The sequence below is a fragment of the Gopherus flavomarginatus genome, chromosome 9, assembly GCF_025201925.1.
Source record: "Gopherus flavomarginatus isolate rGopFla2 chromosome 9, rGopFla2.mat.asm, whole genome shotgun sequence".
NCBI lineage: Eukaryota > Metazoa > Chordata > Testudines > Testudinidae > Gopherus > Gopherus flavomarginatus.
Window position 1 is genome coordinate 75,075,085 of NC_066625.1, and position 21,854 is coordinate 75,096,938.

Below are 21,854 nucleotides of genomic sequence, written 5' to 3' on the forward strand. Positions count from 1 at the left end.
TTCCCCTTATGTGAATTTCTACTTCAGATGATGCTACTTGCATTAGTTGAGCTATTAAGTATTTAGCCATACATACAAATACTTGTTTTTCTTCTTGACTAGTATTAAAAGAAGTAGCATGCAGTTTATAATTGGAAAAGAATAGCTGCTTTTATTCCAGGATCTCATTTTCTCCTATGTGAGAATAATCTATGCATGAATTTAACATGTAGAATTTCCTGCACATTCTTATGCTGGGCATGGAATAGCTATCACCTATGGATTTCCCCCCGTTTAATCAACATATTCTCCTGATATCTACGCAGAAGATGAGAGATCCACATAGGGCTTCCTCATGAATGTCCCAAGCCACTACAGAGCTGCTAAGCAGTACTGGCTCCTGTGCTGCTGAGCCCTGTGGGCTGCAGCCTGTCTCTGAAAGCATAGGGGTCCATTTTTCCAGGGGATCCCTCAACCACAGCTAGCCCCACAAATTCTCCTCTGGAAAGAGAGGTTCCACATTGTGAGGGAAAACAGTACAGGATAATACAGCCCTGGGTCCTCAGCATAGTTGATAACCCTGAAGGCATCAAAACAGGTTTACTCAGCCTTAGCCTGTATAAACTTGGTCTGCTTTCTTCAGAGGTTTGTCAAGGAGAGAATCTGTAGGAGCCCAGCTGGGTTTCCTACCCCATCTGACACTGTGAAGTTGAAACTCTCCATTCCCTACACCAAAAGGCTTCCATGAGTCAGGGCTGAGGAGCATGCTCTGGAGGTATAGCTTCTCACTTCTGCAGGAGCACAGGGCTCAGAGTTCTTTTAAGTTCTGGGTGAGTGGTGAACTCTTTTCCTACCATTCCCTGTGGGACTCCTTTCTTAGCTAGCAGTTACTTACTGCATTTAAATCAGTGGAAGCACTTGGGCAGGTAATTGTTCCCCAATAGGAATAAGGGGTTCCCAGTCCAGGTCTGTGTGGGTAGTAACTTTATGTGTATATATATATATATACACACACACACACACACACATACAGTTCTCTAGATGTGAGTGTAAATGCAGGGTTAGTCTAAATTTTTTTTTTCAGAGAACCATTTGCTGAAGCCCCCTGGAAGGTTATTTGTAGATATTTCCAGATGCCTAGATAGTAACCTGCACAAAAGAAAAGAAATCCTCAGTGTCTTACCTATGTATTTTCAAAAGTAACTTTATAATGTTACATGTCAGTTATTTGATTTTACTCTGTATGGGACACTTAAGATGACAGGCAGTGGCTTAGGCTGAGTGAGAATATGTTGCAGCAAAGGTTATCTATTGTGCTGTGGAACAGTTCTTCATCTCACTGGGTGACACATTTCCTTGGAAAATATGAGTAGCTGGTTCTAAGATCAGCAGAGACCTCTCCCTGAAATACAAACTCTCTCTACACAGCTGTATCTTACTAATTGTTAAACACATTGAATTCCTCCCTGGTGTAGCTCTGTAGACTTTAATTACATTTGCTGGCATTGCACCAAGGATAAATTTGACCCACTGTATTTTCAGATTGTCAGTTACTAGCCAGACTTCTCAGTTTAACCTTTTTTGTAAATTTTGTTTAATTACTTTATTAAGAAAAGCTTAGAGATTGGTAATGTTAACATACTGATTTGGCTTAGCTCCTGGGATGGATTAACCTTCAGCTGTCTTGCTCCCTTCTCTGATACTCAGGTGTCTGTTTTCATGCTCTTTTAGGGCCAAATTCTGAGAGATGCTAAACACCTGCAGTTCCCATTGACTAGATCTGGAGTTGCAAGTGCTCAGCAATTTCCCTTAATGAATTTCTCTGTTGTAGCCATGTACTCAGTTTCTGAAAAATAAAAAGTCACTGTTGCCCATAAATAGCTTTTTGTCTTTTTCTTAGCAGAAGTGAACCTCAAAATGTACCAGTATCTCTGAAACCTTGGCACACACAGTGTTTTCATGAAATTATAGGAAAAATACTCAAATAAAAATAATAGAAGGGAAAACACATGAGAGAGAAACTAAAATAAGAGTTAAAGTACTATAAAATATTTGTTGCTCTCTCTGGTTATTTCTGATCTGTTCCTGGTTGTAATTGCTTAGAAAATGGGGCATTTTAATTTCTGATTCTCTTGAGAGCCATCAAAAAAGTAATTATAGTTGACTTCATGGTAGATTTTCAACCCATGACCATGCTGGAATTATTTTTTGGAGGAGTTTTGTATACTGAAATGTCTGTCAAAGCATGTATAGGATCCTTCACTGTTCTATCCATTAGAAGAGCAGAAGACCATCTTCAGAAAGCATTTGGTGGGCACTAGTTAGATTAATACAGATTTTACATTTTTACATCTGTAGCTGTTCCAGGAAATGACTGCTTCTTCTAAAGTGATAACTGTATGCCTCCTTTTTTGGTTAGGGATACAACAAGCTACTTTTGTGTCTAAAACAAGATTAGAAAATGACAGAGGCTGCTTCAGGAATGCATTTCTTACATGAAAAGGAGTGTCCAATAGCCATTTTCCTTACTTTTATTTATGATCTAGATCAGTGTTTCCCAAATTTAGGACGCTGCTCGTGTAGGGAAAGCCCCTGGTGGGCCAGGCTGGTTTGTTTACCCGCCGCGTCCGCAGGTTCAGCTGATGGTGGCTCCTACTGGCTGCAGTTCGCTGCTCCAGGCCAATGGGAGCTTCTGGAAGCGGCATGGGCTGAGGGATGTACTGGCCTCCACTTCCAGCAGCTCCCATTGGCCTGGAGTAGCGAACTGTGGCCAGTGGGAGCTGCGATCGGCCAGACCTGTGGATGGTATCGGTAAACAAACCGTCCCATCCCACCAGGGGCTTTCCCCGCACAAGCGGCGTCCCAAGTTTGGGAAACACTGATTTAAGTAATTCTCTAGTGTTAACAGTCCAAGAGCATCACTGCCACAGAAATTAAGTTGAAATTTACAGCTAGCCTATTAATCAACTCCTAGCTTGGTTTTACAAGTTTGGCTTCTGCAAGAAATTCCTCTGAGACAGTTTTGGGTCACATGCTCTGGGTAAGTATGAGCAAAGTAGTAACACTTTAAATAATTTGAGTATAATAAGTACAGTAATGAAAAGTTTTTTTGTATGATACAGTACAGAATTTATTACACCAAATGACTACACTTTCCTGCCTTGTGCCTAGATAGCCATCAAAATTCCACAGTCTGCAAAATTGCCAGTATTTTAGACTAACCTTTTAAAAACTAATTTAATATAACCCTGTATTTTAAGGCAAGTTTAGCATAATTTCAGTTTTCCTTGCTCCTGTACAGTCTCTGAGAGTAATTTAACACCCTTGGATCTTATTTCAGTAATGGGATTAGGAATTAAGGGCTGCTTCTGCTCCTTTTGAAGTAAATGGCAAAACTCAAACCATTTCAATGGGAGCAGGATCCAGACCCTATCTATATCCATACTGAAGAAAACTTAAACCAAAATGCTTGGATCTGGTAATATTTTAAAATTCCTTAACAAGTTACCTTTAATCCCTCTTGAACGTAGGTATGTATTTTGTAAAGTCTCCTTTTTATTATCCGATCCCTTTTTTTTTTTTTTTTTTGCCATTTTTGTATTACTTGTGGGGATTTGTGTGAATCAGTAATGCCATAGGCAGTCTCTGATTTAAAAAAACCTCCTTATACAGTTCTGTCTATGTACTTCATTCCTAACCTAGACACCACTGCTTTCCAGGTCATTCTAAAACAATCTGAAAATGGCTATGAATCATAGGGTTTATTTTAACTAGGTAAATTAAGGAGTAGATTAATTTCTCCACACTCATTTCCTCTTGGGATTTATTCAGGATTTTAAGCCAAGGCTCCAGATTGGGAAGGGTTAGTGTATTTACTGTGTCATATAAACTACATCTCTTCTTGAAGGGTATAGGCTCTCATCACCAAGAGGCCTTTTAAAGTATTATTTTAAAGAGTTGATTTTTATCGTATAAAACGTATCTGCTAACCCCCAAAGTAAACTTAGAATTTAATGTTTATTTCAAAGTAAGTCTTGAAGCTTTGTTTGCATGTCCATCAAGTCCCCAAAAGAACAGATTCTATTATCTCATTAAGACTTAGAATGGCTCAAAATGCTATTTAAATGATGTCAATTCTTTTTAAAGAGATCTAACAAATTAATTATATCCCTTAAGAAACTATTTTTATTTTACTTTTAATAGCTGCATATAGTCAGCCTGTGACCTGGGCAGTTGAGTAACTAATAACCAGTACTGCCTAGATGTAGTGAGCCAAATTCTTCCCTGTTCTAACTCCACTGCTTTCAGTGGACCAGTGATGAATTTGACCCATTGTACCTTATCCAGATTTCTCAGTTGACTCTTGCAAATGCCTTCTTCCTAGATGTTTTGTAAGACTCTATTTTGGGCTTCTAGTAGCACCTTCACAAGGCATTATGGGAGACACTTTACAGAATCCATACAGTGTCAGAGATTATAAAGCCAGTTCCTCAGCTACACTGATCCATACTCCCTTTGCTGTGGATACTCGTAATTATTCAGTTGGTTGATAAACTCCTGAGTGCTCAGGAGAGAATTATATAAATTCAGTTACTCATCATTAAACAATTGCCTTTTCTTTTCCCTTAAACATTCGTTGTCCAGCAATTTGCCCTTTCCTATGACTACTTCTTTTAGTCTGTCATAACTGGACTGAAAAGACGCTTTTGACAGGACCCTTCTAGCCTGGTTAAGGGCCTACTTTCACCAGTAAACTTAGGTCACTAAAGAAAGGAAACAGGCACTCCATCAAATATACAAATGAGACAAAAATGTGCTTTACAAACATTAATTGTCCTATGCATATTTCTTGAAAAAACACAAATTTCTATGTTGCAAAATAATTGCTTTATTCTTTAAAACAGCGTTTCCCAAACTTGGGATGTCACTTGTGTAGGGAAAGCCCCTCTTGGGCCGGGCTGGTTTGTTTATCTGCCACATCCGCAGGTTTGGCTGATCGTGGCTCCCAGTGGCCGCGGTTTGCTACTCCAGGCCAATGGGAGCTGCTGGAAACAGTGCGGGCCAAGGGACATACATGGCCCTGCCAGGGGCTTTCCCTGCACAAGTGGCATCCCAAGTTTGGGAAACACTGCTTTAAAATGTTGGGAGTGGAGGATAGAAGTTGGCACTTTGGACAGAGAAAAATGAGTGATGATTAATCCAAAGTCATTTTAAAGAAGATAGTAGGGAGAAATGACCGAGATCCCTTAATTCCTCCAGTCTGATCTCTTGGGGCTTGTCTATACACAAGAGTTGTACAGCTTTAACGGTAATGTTATATCTGAGGCAGTACAACTTCCCCATGTGTGGACATAGTTATAAAGGTATAAATGTTCTTATACTGAGGGTATGTCTACACTACGGGATTATTCTGATTTTACATAAACCGGTTTTGTAAAACAGATTGTATAAAGTCAAGTGCATGCGGCCACACTAAGCACATTAATTCGGCGGTGTGTGTCCATGTACTGAGGCTAGCATCGATTTCCAGAGCTTTGCACTGTGGGTAGCTATCCCATAGTTCCTGCAGTCTCCCCCGCCCCTTGGAATTCTGAGTTGAAATCCCAGTGCCTGATGGGGCAAAAAACATTGTCGTGGGTGATTCTGGGTACAGCCTCACCCCTCCTTCCGTGAAAGCAGCAGACAACTGTTTCGCGCCTTTTTTCCCGGCTGAACTGTGCAAACACCATAGCACAGCAATCATGGACCCTGCTCAGATCAAGACTGCAATCGTGGATGTTGTAAACACCTTGCGCATTCTCGTGCAGTCTATGCTGAACCAGGACCTGCAAAGCCAGGTGAGGAGGAGGCGGCTACGGCAGCGCGGCGACGAGAGTGATGAGGACATGGACAAAGAATTCTCTCAAACCGCGGGCCCCTGCGCTTTGGAGATCCTACTGGTAATGGGACAGGTTCTAGTCATTGAACGCTGATTTTGGGCCCAGGAAACAAGCACAGACTGGTGGGACCACATAGTTTTGCAGGTTTGGTACGATTTGCAATGGCTGCGAAACTTTCGCATGAGTAAGGGGACTTTCATGGAACTTTGTGACTTGCTTTCCCCTGCCCTGAAACGCCAGAATACCAAGATGAGAGCAGCCCTCACAGTTGAGAAGTGAGTGGTAATAGCCCTCTAGAAGGTTGCAACACCAGACAGCTACCGGCCAGTCGGGAATCAATTTGGAGTGGGAAAATCTACTGTGGGGGCTGCTGCGATGCAAGTAGCCAAAGCAATCATTAAGCTGCTGCTACGAAAGGTTGTGACTCTGGGAAGCGTGCAGGTCATAGTGGATGGCTTTGCTGCAATGGGATTTCCTAACTGTAGGGGGGCAATAGATGGAACCCATATCCCTGTCTTGGCACCGGAGCACCAGGGCACCCAGTACATAAACCGCAAGGGGTACTTTTCCATGGTGCTGCAAGCACTGGTGGATCACAAGGGACGTTTCACCAACATCCAAGGGGGGTGGCCAGGAAGGGTTCATGACGCTCACGTCTTCAGGAACACTACTCTGTTTAAATGGCTGCAGCAAGGGAATTACTTCCCAGACCAGAAAATAACAGTTGGGGATGTTGAAATGCCTGTAGTTACCCTGGGTGACCCAGCCTATTCCTTGATGCCATGGCTCATGAAGCCATACACAGGCAGCCTGGACAGTAGTCAGGAGCTGTTCAACTACAGGCTGAGCAAGTGCAGAATGGTGGTAGAATGTGCATTTGGCCGTTTAATGGCGCGCTGGCGCACATTACTGACTTGCTCAGACCTCAGCCAAACCAATGTCCCCATTGTTATTGCTGCTTGCTGTGTGCTCCACAATCTCTGTGGGAGTAAGGGGGAGACCTTTATGGCAGGGTGGCAGGCTGAGGCAAATCACCTGGCCACTGATTACGCGCAGCCAGACACCAGGGCGATTAGAAGAGCACACCAGGAAGCGGTGCGCATCAGAGAAGCTTTGAAAACGAGTTTCATCACGGGCCAGGGTACGGTGTGACTGTTGTGTTTTTTTCCCCTTGATGAACCCCCCCCTTGATTGACTCATTCCCAGTAAGCAACCCACCCTCCCCCTTCGATTACAGCTTGCTTAAGGAAATAAAGTCACTATCGTTTAAAAATCATGTATTCTTTATTAAAAAGTCATTATAAAAAGAGAGAGAGAACTGACAAGGATCCCAGGTGGGGTTTGGGAGGAGGATAGGAGGGAAGGAAAAGGCCACTAAAAATATTTCAAAGTAATGACAGCCTTTTGGTTGGGCTATCCACGGGGGTGGAGTGGGCGGGTGCATGAAGCCTTCCCCCATGCGTTCTTACACACCTGGGTGAGGAAGACATGGAACATAGTGAGTGGTGAGGGTGGTTACACAGGGGCTGCATCAGCACTCTGTGACCCTGCTGCTGTTCCTGAAGCTCCACCAGATGTCGGAGGATGTCAGTTTGATCACGCAGCAGCCCCAGCGTTGCATCTCGCCCCCGCATATCTTCCTGCCTACACCTTTGATCTTCTTGGCGCCACCTCTCATCACGTTCGTCCCTCCTGTCCTCACGTTCACTGGCATCTTTCCTGTAACTTGATACCATATCCTTCCACTCATTCAGATGAGCTCTTTCATTGTGAGTTACTTCCATGATTTCCGAGAACATTTCATCTCGCGTCTTTTTTTTCCTCCACCTTATCTGAGATAGCCTTCGGGATGGAGTAGGGAGGCTTGAAATATTTGCAGCTGCATGAGGGAGGGAAAAAAGGGAGAGAGGCATTTAAAAAGATACATTTTACAGAACAATGGTTATACTCTTTCACAGTGAACAACACTATTCACCTTACATAGCACGTGTGATTTCACTACAAGGTCGCATTTTGCATCTTAATATTGAGTGCCTGCGGCTCTGGTGTTACAGATCTCACAGATGCAGGTCCAGGCATCAGAATTCAGCTTGCATGTGGCCATGGTAAGCCATTGTCTTTCGGCTTCTGCAGCCTTCATATACACAGTGCCTTCCTTTCCCAAATACCAAGCAAAGCCCGTTCAGTGCTGCTTCTTTCCTGTTAACATGCAGCAGCAGAAACCACCACCCCCATCCAATTCTCTGGGATGATCACTTTACCCCTCCCCCCACTGCATGGCTGGTATCATGGAAGATCACTGCTAATCACCCCCCTTTCCCTCCCACCGCGTGGCTGGTAGCAGGGAAGATCCCTGCTAGCCAAACGCGAAAAAGCTCAGTGCCATTACCCCCCCCTCCTCCCGCTTGGCTACCTGCAAGGAAGGATTTCTTTTAAGCAACAGGCAAACAGCGGAGTAGGAATGGCCATCTCTGCCCCCTTAAGTAAATTCCAGAATTTCAGCCAGGTTACCGTGAACGATATCACTCTCCTGAGGATAACACAGCGAGATAAAGAACGGATGTTGCTTGAATGCCAGCAATCACCGGGACCATACGCAGCTAGGCTTTGTCATGCAGTGATACCCGATTACTTGCTACATGCATGGCGTGGTCAAGTGTCCTACCATGGTGGACGGAATAAGGCTGCCTTGCCCAGAAACCTTCTGCAAAGGCTTTTGGAGAATCTCCAGGAGAGCTTCATGGAGATGTCCCTGGAGGATTTCCACTCCATCCCCAGACATGTTAACAAACTTTTCCAATAACTGTACTGGCCGCGAATGCATCCCAAGTCCTCAGGGCAAATCAATCATTAAAAAATGCTTGTTTTTAAACCATGTTTTATATTTACAAAGGTACACTCACCAGAGGTCACTTCCATGGCTTCATTGTCTGGGCTACTGGCTTGGGAGGGCTGGGAGGATAATTCCGTCTGGGTGAGAAAAAGCTCCTGGCTGTTGGGGAGAATGAAGTGCTGTGTGCTGTCTGCAAGCTCATCCTCTTCTTCCTCCTCCTCATCTTCCCCATCCGCAGAATCCTCAGGCATGGCTGAGATTACGCTGGTCTACAATTTTTGAGACGTCATCTGCTTCAGAGATAAAATGTGCTATTTATTATGTATTTTGATGTGCTGAATTCAAATATGACAATTAAAACAACTGATTGGCTACTGTTTCTAAGATATTTAAGTTTTTACATTTTATGTCTATGTATATTGTGTAGATAGTAGAGTTTTAATCATAAATTGTAAACCTAGGTCTTTTCATGTGTTCATGGTTGCTTTACATGATAATATTTCACCTGTCCTGTTTATGTAACACTTTAAAAATCAGCAAAAGGGTTCTATAAATAAAATTTATTATGAAACAAAAGGCAAAAAACTATCATGTACATAGTTTAGTCCTATTCAGTGTCTACTCGGCCCTTCTTGGCTTGTTTCTTGTATTCATGAAATGGAGCATCTCTTGTCACTGTCCAGCAATAGTCTGCAAGCATTGATGGGCTCCATTTGCCCTGATAGCCTGCCAGGAGATTCCACTGCTGTAGTCTGGAGCCCAACAGCTCTGCCTTACTCTTGGGTAGTTCCAAATCCCTGACAAGGTCATTCAGTTCACCTTGTGTTATGAGGTGTGGTTCAGAGGAGGAGGATGGGAGAAAATGTGGGTCCTGTGACATTGATGGTTCAGGACCAGAAGTTTCATCCTACTCCTCTTCCTCGTCTGGCTCAAGTGAGAATGATTCTGGTGCATCAGGAACCAGCAATCCTTCTCCGTGGGGTACTGGGCGTATAGCTGATGGAATCTTTGGATTATGCACAGTTTCTTTTTCTTCTTTGACACACCTTTCCCAACTGGAGGCACCATGCAGAAGTAACAATTGCTGGTATGATCTGTTGGCTCTCTCCAAATCATTGGCACTGCAAAAGGCATAGATTTCCTTTTCTTGTTCAACCACTGACGAAGATTTGTTGCACAAGTGTTGCAGAATATGTGTGGGGCCCACCTCTTGTCCTGATCTCCAGTTTTGCAGCCAAAAGAAAGGTGATAGGCTTTCTTAACCATAGTGGTTATACTGCACTTTTGTGATGCAAAAGTCACTTCACCACAACATAGCAGTGTTATCTGCACTGTTCACACAAGTACGAGGCATCTCTGCTCACTTTGGCTAAACAGAAATGTGTCCCTTTGCAAAATCAAACACTGACAAATAAGAGAGCACGACACTGTATGATTTCTAGAGCTGATATAGGGCAATTTGTTCAGCAGAGTGATGTAAGCTTCGTTATGATTGCATTATCCATGACTTCTAGGAATAACATGACGCAATTCATATCATGTATGATGCAATACCAGCTTCAGATTGCATCATTCATTGTTTTGCCTAAAAAGCAAGTACTGTCCAAACCCAGTCATAGATTTATTCATAGATCCAGTCAAAGATGTATTTTAGTCATTTCTGGTTTAAATTGAAATCCCTTCCCTTTATAACTCATTTATCCTCCGCCATTCCCAAGTCAAGGGTCGTATATACTGACCCAATAGCGTATCTTGAAAACTGGAGCCAATCAACAATTTTAAGCATCATTTTTGTTCTCAGTGACCCAGAAGTAGTAAAGTTGGACTACATTTATTTCAGAAGCATTTTGGCCGTAGAGCAGTGTTACCAACCCCACCTCGGAATCCACGGACAGGGGTGGGGTAGTAGTGGCGGACCCCCTAGAATTGCATGCAGCTCAGCGTAGAAGCGGCATGTTTTCGGCCCTGCCCCGGACCTTCCGTTTGCTTCTTTGGTTTTCTGGTAGGCTTGTCTGAGTTCCTTAACTTTCACTCTGCACTGCACTGAGTCCCTGGTGTGGCCTTTGTCCATCATAGCCTTGGAAATTTTTTCAAATATTTTTTCATTTCGTGTTTTGGAACGGAGTTCTGTTAGTACAGAATCCTCTCCCCATATAGCAATCAGATCTAGTACCTCCCATGCGGTCCATGCTGGAGCTCTTTTTCGATTCTCAGGAGACTGCATTGTTACCTGTGCTGATGAGCTCTGCGTGGTCACCTGTGATGGTGAGCTCTCCACACTGGCCAAACAGGAAATGAAATTCAAAAGTTCGTGGGGCTTTTCCTGTCTACCTGGCCAGTGCCTCCGAGTTCAGATTGCTGTCCAGAGTGGTCACATTGGTGCACTGTGGGATACCGTCCGGAGGCCAATACCATTGATTTGCGGCCACACTAACCCTAATCCGATATGGTAATACCGATTTCAGCGCTACTCCTCTCGTCGGGGAGGAGTATAGAAACCGGTTTAAAGAGCCCTTTATATCGATATAAGGGGCCTCATTGTGTGGATGGGTGCAGCGTTAAATCGGTTTAACGCTGCTAAAATCGGTTTAAACGCGTAGTGTAGACCAGGCCTGATATAGCTATTCTTGTATGGGAAGAGGAATAAACTTTGTTGATATAAGGCACCTTAAACTAATATAACTGCATCGATGCTAGGTGTTGTTCTGGTATAACTATTTCATTACAAATCACTCTCATAACCAACATAGTTATGCAGTACAAAATCTGTGCGTATACCATGCCTTACTCCGAAACACCCCTTCAATAAGATTGTAACCAACCGCTCATTCCAATGCACACATTCAATATTGCCTTTCAGCACTGGGCACATGCCATGTTATGGAGTGCTCAGAGATTTTCCTTCCTTAATGTCTTCTTCATCCAGTTTCGGATAACATAGGGGAGTCGATATGTGGGAGGTTGTCCCATACTAAGTTTTTTCTGTCTTTTGGAAATTATAGTCTACTCTGTTTCTAAGGAATGCAAAATAGGAATGGAAAGGTTTTCATCATCACCTATTCCAAGAATATGACATCCCTACTTGCCTAACTCTTTGTTAACATAGTAAATATTCAGATTGACGTTATGGCTTCCAGATGCTTAGAAGGATAAAGATATTGAGGTGGTTGTCCACCGATAGTGGGAACTTCAAGAAATAAATGTGTGTATCAACACCTGCAGTTTGTCATACTGAATCTATTGCTTGATACATAATATTGAGGCAATTGATTTGGGTTAAATGGTATTAACAGTACTTCTCTTTATATACCATGTAAAAGAATGGTGTGATCAGGCAGATAGTTATTGTGTCCAAAGAATGCTGAGCGAACTACTTCATGAATATATAGATCATCCTACAATACAAAAGCTGAAGTGTTCTCTACTCATGCAGTTTTCCTATGCACAAACCCTGCTACTTATTGCAAATCATGATTTGTTCAAATTGCTTTCTGACTTACTTGAAAATAAAAAATATACTCTGTTTGACCTAATTAAATTGTATGTTTTCTTTGTTAGTTATTGAGTCAAAGACACTGCAGGGAGACCAGGGAGAACACAGCTTTAATGTCCCTGGAATATTTGTCATAGAAAACACAACTGTTGAATTTCAGAAGAGTTCGGATAGAGAAACTATAAAGATTCAAGGACCTCTGGGAGCAGATTTCATGATCAAGGTAGGATATGTGTTTAGGCATGCTGAAAGCTGAGTCTGCCAGTATATCTGAAGTACATTGGAATGTAAAGTAAAGGAGAGTGAAGATGTTATACTTAAGTGTGAAACTGTGCCATAATTACAAGGCAATTTATATATTCCCTTGTTCTTTATGTGTATGTTCTAATGGACCACTGCATATAACACTGAACTATGGCCTTGATATGTCAGTCAGATCTGCATGGGCACACTCCTGTACTCATTTCCATTGACTTCAGTGGAGGTCTGCATAAATGCAGCAGTCTGTGTGCACAAACCTGATTTGATTACAGAGTCAGAACCTTATCAGCTTTGAATAAGCCACTGAGAATTGTGAAGGATTTTACACAGTTTTCACACAAGGAAAGATGCAACCAATTTCTTCCAGTCATTATAGGAACCATGTCCATTTCTACCGTTATTTACAACGGCATAAGCTGCCGTAAACACTTTTTCTGGCATTCCCTCTGATGGTGAATTTAGTGCTCTATCTTAAAAGTAGATACATGTGTATTAAAAGGAGGATTGAAAGGCAAGAGATCAGAAAGGCAAGACTGAGATGAACTGGAAGAGGCAGGCTAGTTGGCTCTAATCTTTTTAGCTTTCTAGGACCTGCTTATCTCCTAAGGGAAGGGAAGAGAAGGGAGGTATCAGGGAGCACACATCTTAGTTTTTGTTTTAAATTTAAAAGTTTGAATAAACTCAAATTATCAAAGTGAAATTCACTGGAAACTGGTGAAATTCACATGATTTCATTTCAAAGCCATGTTACAGCCCTGGAAAGGTTTGTTACCTTTAACAAAACCTCCAGTGATCCTGATACGAGTTTCAAGTTAATAAAGAAACCCCAGGATAGGTGAGTTTCCCCTCCCCAAAATAATATGAAACAATCCTAGCCTTATTCTCTTAAGAGACTGAATTTTGTGTCTGAAGAGTCCCAGGATCATCAGATTTACAAGTTCAGGTAGGTGCAAATCAGGAGATTAAGAACTACATTTTTAGGAGTGAGGTTTTTCCTACAGGAACTAAGTGTAAAGAACATTCTATGTGCATGTGTGCACTGGGCGAAAGCCTGCCTTATTATAAATATTGGTTCAATTGGGAATATGAAGATGGCGATAAATTTACATGCATATTTGGGCACACATTATTTGTACATTCTTATTTGGTATGCTAAAAAACACGAGTCTGTATTTTTAGTCATGGACTCTGGTTTTAATTGCCCATTTTGAAAATGGAAGTTACTAGCATTTCTAAACATTTCCTTTCTATAGTGGTTTGAGCTCTATGCTTGTCTAGGTTGAGTTAATTGCAAGGTAAATTATCCTAATTATTAATGGTATGCAGTGGTGTTGTAGCCATGTTTTTCTCATGATATTAGAGAGACAAGGTGGGTGATGTTAATAAAAGATATTACCTCACTCACCTTGTCTCCCTAATTATTAAAACATTCCAAATTTAAGATACACTGTTAAAAAAATAAATTCCTGAATTGTTTTCTTTCACTACACCCTCAAATAATTTCTGTATAAGTTGCCATTGGTTGATTGGTTCCTGAAAATTTTCTCTCCCCTTTTGGGTAATATATATATAAGGAATGAAATGCCTTTCTGAGTTTAAAATAATGTTTTATTTGAAGAAGATGCCAAAAGTTATATGTGCATAACACACTCCCAGGAGGGAAGCAAAATTACTAAGCTTTAATACAGTTCATTTATGGCTTCCAATTATTTTTACTGTTATTACTATGATTTTTTTATGCACTAATCACAATGGCATATGCACTTCCTGAAAAAAAAAAACGAAACAGTTTACATTAAACTATCCACCAACATAAACATTATAAGATTTTCCCCAGGAACCATCCATAATCAAACAAATGTCTAATCTGAAAAGTGTGTCTTCTCCCAGGCTCTGAAGATTTTTAAACCCTGTCTTCGGTGGCTCATTCAAGGGAAGCTAGTTCTACAGTCAGGGTCCCTGCACTGAAATTTCCTGGCCTCCATCCTTGACAGCAGAAAGAAATTGTGATTTTTTTTAAGCTACTTTTCAAATAAGAGTGTTGCTAACATGGGTATAGATAATTTAGCTCTCAGCATTGGTGACAAAGCCTGATTCCTATTAGCTTGACACTTTCATCTCTCTGTGAAGATTCTGAAGGTATTATTCCTGTGTGCATATGGGCCCAGATAGGACTCAGCATTCAGATCTTTCTAATGCAGCCTAGAAAAGCATTTAGTAGCTAAAGTGAATGACTGGAGCCTGTCATGTTTTAATTTATAAATAAATCTTAAATTTATAGGCCACACTTCATCCCCAAGATACCAAAGTACAGTACATATTATATATAGAAGTCCTTTCACCTACTTTAGGGTAGAAAATGGAAGCTGTTTTACAGCACGCAGCAACACAACAACAGAGTTTAGGAGGCAAAGGGAAGGAGAAATTCTGTCTAATTAAAGCTGATGAGGTAATTTAGATAGGCAGACTATAAGTAGCAAAACTGAAATTTAGCCAGACTCTTGGGCTAACAGATCTTACTGTAGCGAAAACCACCATGGGATCATTAATGACCCAAGCAACCAGGATCTCTGTTTTACATTTCATCCGAAGGATAGTGTTACAATGCTCCTTGGCAAAATGATGTCGCATTGGTTCAGTGTTAAATCAAAGAGAAGATTGCCACCTCCTGAATCAACAACCTCACTTTCGGCAGCACCCTGGGTTTCCCTTAGGATATGTTTACATTGAAATAAAACCCCCAATACCAATTCTCATAGCATGGATCAGCTGATTTGAGCTTGCAGAGGGTGGGCTAAAAATTGCAGTGTAGATGTGCGGGCTCCCACCTTGTGCAGTTTTATAGCCCACAGTCTGAGCCCCACAAGCCCAAGTCAGCTGATGCAGGACACCCACAGCCATGCCATGGGTCTTTTATCAAGCACAGATGTACCCTTTCGAGTTGCCCATCCAAGTACTGATCATACCTGGTTATTAGTTATTGATCTGCCCAGGTCACAGGCTGACTATATGCAGCTATTAAAAATGCACAAAAATATCAATAATTTGCCTGTACCCAAGGGAAGGTACTCATAGTTTTTTCCATTGCAAACGACAAATGATCTTACAGGGTAGTATCTTTTATGGAACCAACTTCTGTTCATGAAAGAGACAGCGTTTCAAGCACCACAGAACTCTTCTTCAGGTCTCTCTCTCATATCCTGGGACCAATACGGCTACAACACCACAGCCAAATGATCCTGTGTCATAACTCCACTTCGATGCAGGCCATTGGTTTTGAATGACGTAGAAATACACTAATGCACAATATTTTACACCTCAGATATTATGTGTACATCCGCTTTGATCCATGTTGTATCTGCAGATGAATCTGTATGCCCTGTACTCAGTTCAACTTCTAGACCCACATATTCGCTACGGAATTTTGAAAATGTAGCCTATAGTGTTATAAAGCAGCAGGGCACATCCAAGAGTTTTGCCAGCAAGGGAAGAAAAATCACCAGAGGGACTTCTCAGCACTGTTACATAATTACAGGAGAATAATTTGAAAAAGGCAACATACAAATGTTTTATTATTAGAAACTTCTGTTTGTATTGCTCCAGATTTCTGTGTGGTTTTCTGCCTATTGCCATATAGCTCTCTGCATTATGATTACATATGAGTTATGTTGTGAAATGTCATGAATATTGGCATACAGTATACAAATGTGTTGTAATGGAAATCTCTTTAGACCAGGTATACTGCCCCAAAAGACAGCGTGGTTCAATTCTTTTTCTATCAACCCATAAGTCATCAATGGCGACAGACCGAGTTCTTCCCGTGTACTGTAACATGTGGAGGAGGTAAGCAATGGCTGTGGCTCAGGAGTGTTTACAACTCTGGATTATAAATGGCTGATTTATAATTTTCATACAGTGTTGTTTTTGAAATCAATTAAATAAGTTTATGCTGCTTTGCATGTTGGTGGTTGTTCAGCTAAATAAGTGACTGAGTAGTAGGGTAATATATGCAGTTAATAAAAACATATTAGTCATATTTTATTGTTTTACATACTATCGAATGTCAGGGTGTACAGCTAATGAATTGCCTTATGAGAAAGAGATTCAGAAAAATAAAGAGAGGATAGTCCAAGTGACGTGGGGCTAGAAGTGAGAAAGAATTGATTGCAGTATGAAGATCGCAGGATGATGAACATAGAGATCAAATGGAGAGATAGAGATTAAGAGAGAGAAGGAAGAAGGAAGCATTTCTGGCTATAGATTTAAATGTTAGAGTGAGAATGTTAGAGCAGTGCTAATAGATAGGAAAGTCAGTGGAGTGAAGAAAAGAGAGATGAGGTAGGTGAACAATGAGGCTAAAAATTGTAGACTTTATGCATGGTATTGGACCAAGTGAAGTGGCCAAAGAGAGGATTTTTGACAAACAAGCATACTCATCTTTGCAGAAATAGAGGGAAGGTCCTAAGCACATGGGCAGTATTTTTGCAGTATCAAAGGTATGAAACTTGTGGATATGTGAAGTGTTTAGAAGGTGAAATTTCTAATATTTAGCAATATGAGAAATGTGTATGGAGAAAGGATGCTGAGGGTCAAAGGTAACATCAGAGTTTTTAGTGGAGCCACCTGGAAGGACAGGAACGTCATAGACAATAAAAAGCTGGGAAAGAGTAGGGGATAGAAACGGAGTGATGCAAAAGAAATGGCACAGTGTTTAAGATCCACCTTTTAGAGCTTACTCACTAGACTACAATTTTATTTGCTTTGTCCCTGATTCGCCATTACAAGTGGATGAGGTAGACAGTGGTAGCTGCAGTGACCCCTGGAGGGCAACCTGAACCCCAGCTGGTTGGTCTTAGTGAAAGTCAGACCAGCAGGGGGCCTACTCCAACTTCCACTGCAGGTTTAAACTCCAGAGTTTATATAACCAGGGGATTAAGTGCAGCTCAGTTCCACCATACCCTCCACCTGCCTCAGCCCTGCCCTTGTGATGTCCTGTCTTCTCCTTATGCAGAGGTGGTGGTTGGAGAAGCAGTTGGCATAAGAAATGATTATACCACCTATACCTGCTTTACACCAGTGCAGATTCGTCTGACACAGGGAAGTTCTCCAGGTGGAGTCTGATAATAATGCTCCTTTATTCATTCTCTTAGAGAATACACTGTATTATTCATGGAGACTGAAAAAAGCAAAATAGTCTAAATAATTACCCCACTATTGCAGAACCCATTAAAATGCTGTTTTTCAAAGAATGGCTCATGTGTGTTTATTTTTAAAAAAATAAGAGAGCCTTGTCAAGTGCTTAAAGTACAAGTGAAGCGCCTGATTCTCTTCCCAGCTGTCTCAAATCAGTCACAACATCGCTTTGTGCCTCAGTTTCCCCACCATAAAAATGGAAATAACATACACTCACAATTACTATTCCTAGGTCCCATGCCTCTAGCCAGAGTCATGGTGGGAAACTCCTCTATCTCTGAAGATGTTTGGCCCTCTGAGACATGAGTCTCATTGGAAATGTGAATGGTAATCCTGTGGGATGGTATCGTCAAAGAAGTAGAATTGCAAGCCTACGTGTTTTTCCTTTATGTTCCTCACAGGGGAAGAAGTGTACAGTATAATAATTTTTATTGTGAGCATTGCAAACACTGGATAGCTCAATGGACACCTTCCTTTCTAGGTTGATGGCTCAAATCCAATCTAAGACAGTGTTGTCTTGAAAATTATTACCATCTGATGGCTGCTTATTCTCATTGAAATTAGCTGGTAGCTTCAGTGCAATTCTTTGTGGATGGATGTCCATATTAGGAAATCACCATCTTTATCAACAAAGCCTGGTGTTCTTGTTGGCAGTCCTGAGAGACAGGCCAGTAAATAAATGAGCCTGGAGACTAAGCTACACACGAACCCCACATAGAAGCAGTGTTGAGGACTGTATGTTACTGGGGAAACTTGCACTGCTGCTGCCCAGCCTGAACCTATTATCTCATAGAAGATTTGGTCTCCAGATGCTGTCTGAGCTCTTTCACCAGCACTAAAATGACTCAGACATTTCAGATAGAAAAAGTTCCACGCCACAAAAAATTAGAATCAGCTGCTTCACCAGTATATCATTTCACAGTTGGATCACTCCATATTCAGTTCTGTAATCTTTGTGTGGATGAGGGAGAGGCTTGGGAGTGCAGAGAGGAGAGGTGTGGTTGAGAGTGGCTCATCGAATACAATCAAATACAGATAAACAGGAAAGTTTTAAAAACCTGAATTTTGTTTGCAACTGGTAATTCTTTCGGGTCTGCTGGGTGCTCACAAGAACTGGCACATGCATACTTAAGGTGCTGGGACTGTTTAGTTTTTCTTTATGGTTATCACTCTTATGCATGATGACACTTTGGATCAGCCAAGAGACACATAAGCGAAGCTATTGATATATGATACTTTAGCATTTTCAGTAGACACAGTTATGCTATTAGTTTATTGACTCCATTTGGATTTTCATTCTTGTGGTTTCTTCCCTTTTCTTTTTTTAGCACATACCAGAACATCCTTCTTGTCTTCTCTGTTTCAGTGAAAGACAATTCCTGTGAATAAGTCTTTTTTTTCTTAGCCAAGAAAGCAACTTAGTGGTTTATTAAACTCAGATCTTTTTTGTTAACGAGTCCTTTTACGCAGATATTTGCACCAAGGAGTTACTTCTGGTTTTCTTTTCTTGGCTCTTTAACTAAGAATGTTCTTGAAAATATTTCTTGGTTTTCTAAAGTTTAACAACACGGTCTTTGGACCTTATCTTCAATTCCTCTGGCTTTCTGTTTCAAGTATGTTTCTTACCACACATGACCACCTAATATGCTTCTCAGTAGTGCACTCAGTAAACCCTTCTGTGTGGGTTTTATAAATGTGGACATACAACACGGCCATCTGATTGTGCACCTCAGGAAAGTGACAGGTGAGGTGTCCCAGTAGGTGTATAACTGCATCTGTTAAAATTTTGTTATTTTTAGTGTCTTCCTAAAACACTACCAGAACAAAGGGCCAGACTCTCAGTTAATGTTAATCAATATAACTTCCTTGACTTCAGTTGCTGACTTATACCAGGTGAAGACCTGGCCTTGTATGTCTGAGTACAGCATCTCCATACTAAACCCCCCCCCCAACAAAAATCACTGCATTTAACTGGATGTACAGTTCAGTATTTGAGAAAAGAAAGCCGTTTGAATTTATCTCCCATCACAAGCATTAGCATGTTCATCTTTTGCTCCCATGTTAGGTTATCAGCTTAACTCCGCTGAATGTGTGGATATTCGTTTGAAGCGAGTTGTTCCTGATCACTACTGTCACTACTACCCAGAAAATAAGAAACCAAAGCCTAAACTAAAGGAATGCAACATGGATCCCTGTCCTTCTAGGTTTGTATGACAAATATGTAAGTGGGATGGTATTTTTAGTTACTAAGGAGCAAATAACCATATTTATTTGACTTTTGACACACTTTGATCTTTAGGACTGCTTAATCTTAATTGTTCAGGACATTAAAGAAAGTCTGGCAGTTGGCACCAACACAGACAGGCTTGTAGCACTTCCTCAATCTTACACAATAGAACGACAATTTGCTATGTACAGAGATGGTTTCAATAGTCCATTTGTTTTAGTTTGTGGCCTACCTTTGCTGTGGATTTCTTGGAGACCGCTATGGATATGTCTACCCTGCCATCAGTACAGCACATGTAGAAATATTCGAGGTAGCTTTGGTTGAACTAGCTCTCTAAACCTAGCTAGCTTTGGCTGAACTAGCTCACTAAACCAGCCGTATGGCTGCTGTGCCACAAACAACAGTACGGGCCAGCCACTCCAAGTATGTGCCTACGGTCCTGGGTGAAATTGTACTCACATGGCTAGCCTGGGCCACTGCGGCTACATCTCTATTTTTAGCAAGCTACCTTAATCAAAGATAGCTTGGATAGGTCTACACAGGCTGTACTTGTGCCTCCTGATTGCAGTGTAGACATATACCCTATGGCACCAGTGCATACATTTTGTAGGATTACGTGAACACGAGGGATTGTATGTCTGCTTTTGGATTTATCGATGCTGTCATATGTTATTCAGGATTTCTCATTAAAGGCAGGTAGTAGCTCCATTCTTCATTCAGCATAAAGTTCTTGCACGTGGTTTATCCTGGTTTGTCCGTCTGTGTGGTATAAAAATTTTATTCACCATTTTCACTCTACAATTGGTCACATAATATTTAAAGTTTTGGGGGGATTTTTTTAAAGTTACAAGAGAGTCAGAAAAAAATCAGTTTAAATAAAGGTACTTCTGGTGCAAATACCACTGAATATTATTGCCAAATTATAAAGGCTACAGTAGACATAAACTGTATTGAATTGCTCAGTGGTATTTAAAACTAATTTACTTTTGGATTGTCTGGTGAGGTTTCCTGGCTGTGCTGAAGTATCTTAAAATACTTCACAGTGTCAAGTCCCAGAACCTCATATTAATATGCCATCTGGCTGGACTAGAGTTGCATATAAGAAGAGGAGGAAACACTCTGAATGGATTTCATTTCCTACAGCTAAACTGTCCATTTCCTTTAATCTGTGTTAAACATAATCATTGATGGTGACCTCTACTAAGTATAGATGCACAGACTTTAGAAGCTCTTTTCTAAAACGCCAGTTGATAGACAGAATGGCAAGACTTTAATAACGTTTATCTGAAAAAGCTGTGGAATATTACAATGCTGTGACGGGAGCACGACAGGTAGAAAAGTAGAAATTATGAGCTCTTGCTATACAGAGTTACCCTACAAAGACAGACCAGGGGATGAGGGGAAATAATGTCATATTTCACTTCTCCTTGCAGACCTGAGGAATAGACCTTCCCTTAACCTCGGAGCCTACTCCTGCTAGGTGCTGAGCAACTTCTGTAATTCAAGTAAGCAGCAGTTGAGGGTGCTGAGCACCTTCGAGGAAGTGCTCAGCACCTCCACAGATTGAACCCTTATGCATTATTTCAGCTGCATGCACCTTCCACAGATCTCTTCATTACAGATTTCTCTGTGGTGTCCATTTCTTTGTTAAGAAATGACTGTGCATCGCGGGGAAGTGGCACAACCTGGGAGGAGTCGCACATAGGAGGATTATGTAGAACTGTTTAGTGGTCATTCATTTCCTTTTGAGGAGAAATTGCTTTTTCCATTTTTGTGGAATGAATTAAGGAGTTTATAGACCGAGTGTTGCCAACAGCTTCAGAAATGATGGGTACATAATGGGTCATCTTGTTCCACAGGAAGATCCTGTAATTGGTCTCACATTTCCTGATCTCATGGTGGGATTTGTTCACTTTTAAACATGATTGTGCATAACATGTAGAGCAAATAACATCTAGGATATGAGAAATAATGATGCCATATTTATTT

General features: G+C 41.3%; 1 protein-coding gene across 3 annotated transcripts in view; it reads left to right on the plus strand.

Annotated features, from left to right (window-relative positions):
- The window catches only part of ADAMTSL3 (ADAMTS like 3), a 293,413-nt gene that overhangs the window by 189,816 nt on the left and 81,743 nt on the right, over positions 1-21,854 (plus strand). For all 3 annotated transcript variants that reach the window (XM_050966620.1, XM_050966618.1, XM_050966619.1), the window contains exons 9-11: positions 12,250-12,407; positions 16,177-16,288; positions 19,704-19,842. In XM_050966620.1, the coding sequence (XP_050822577.1) occupies positions 12,250-12,407; positions 16,177-16,288; positions 19,704-19,842 (409 nt within the window). The remainder of the gene's footprint in view (positions 1-12,249; positions 12,408-16,176; positions 16,289-19,703; positions 19,843-21,854) is intronic.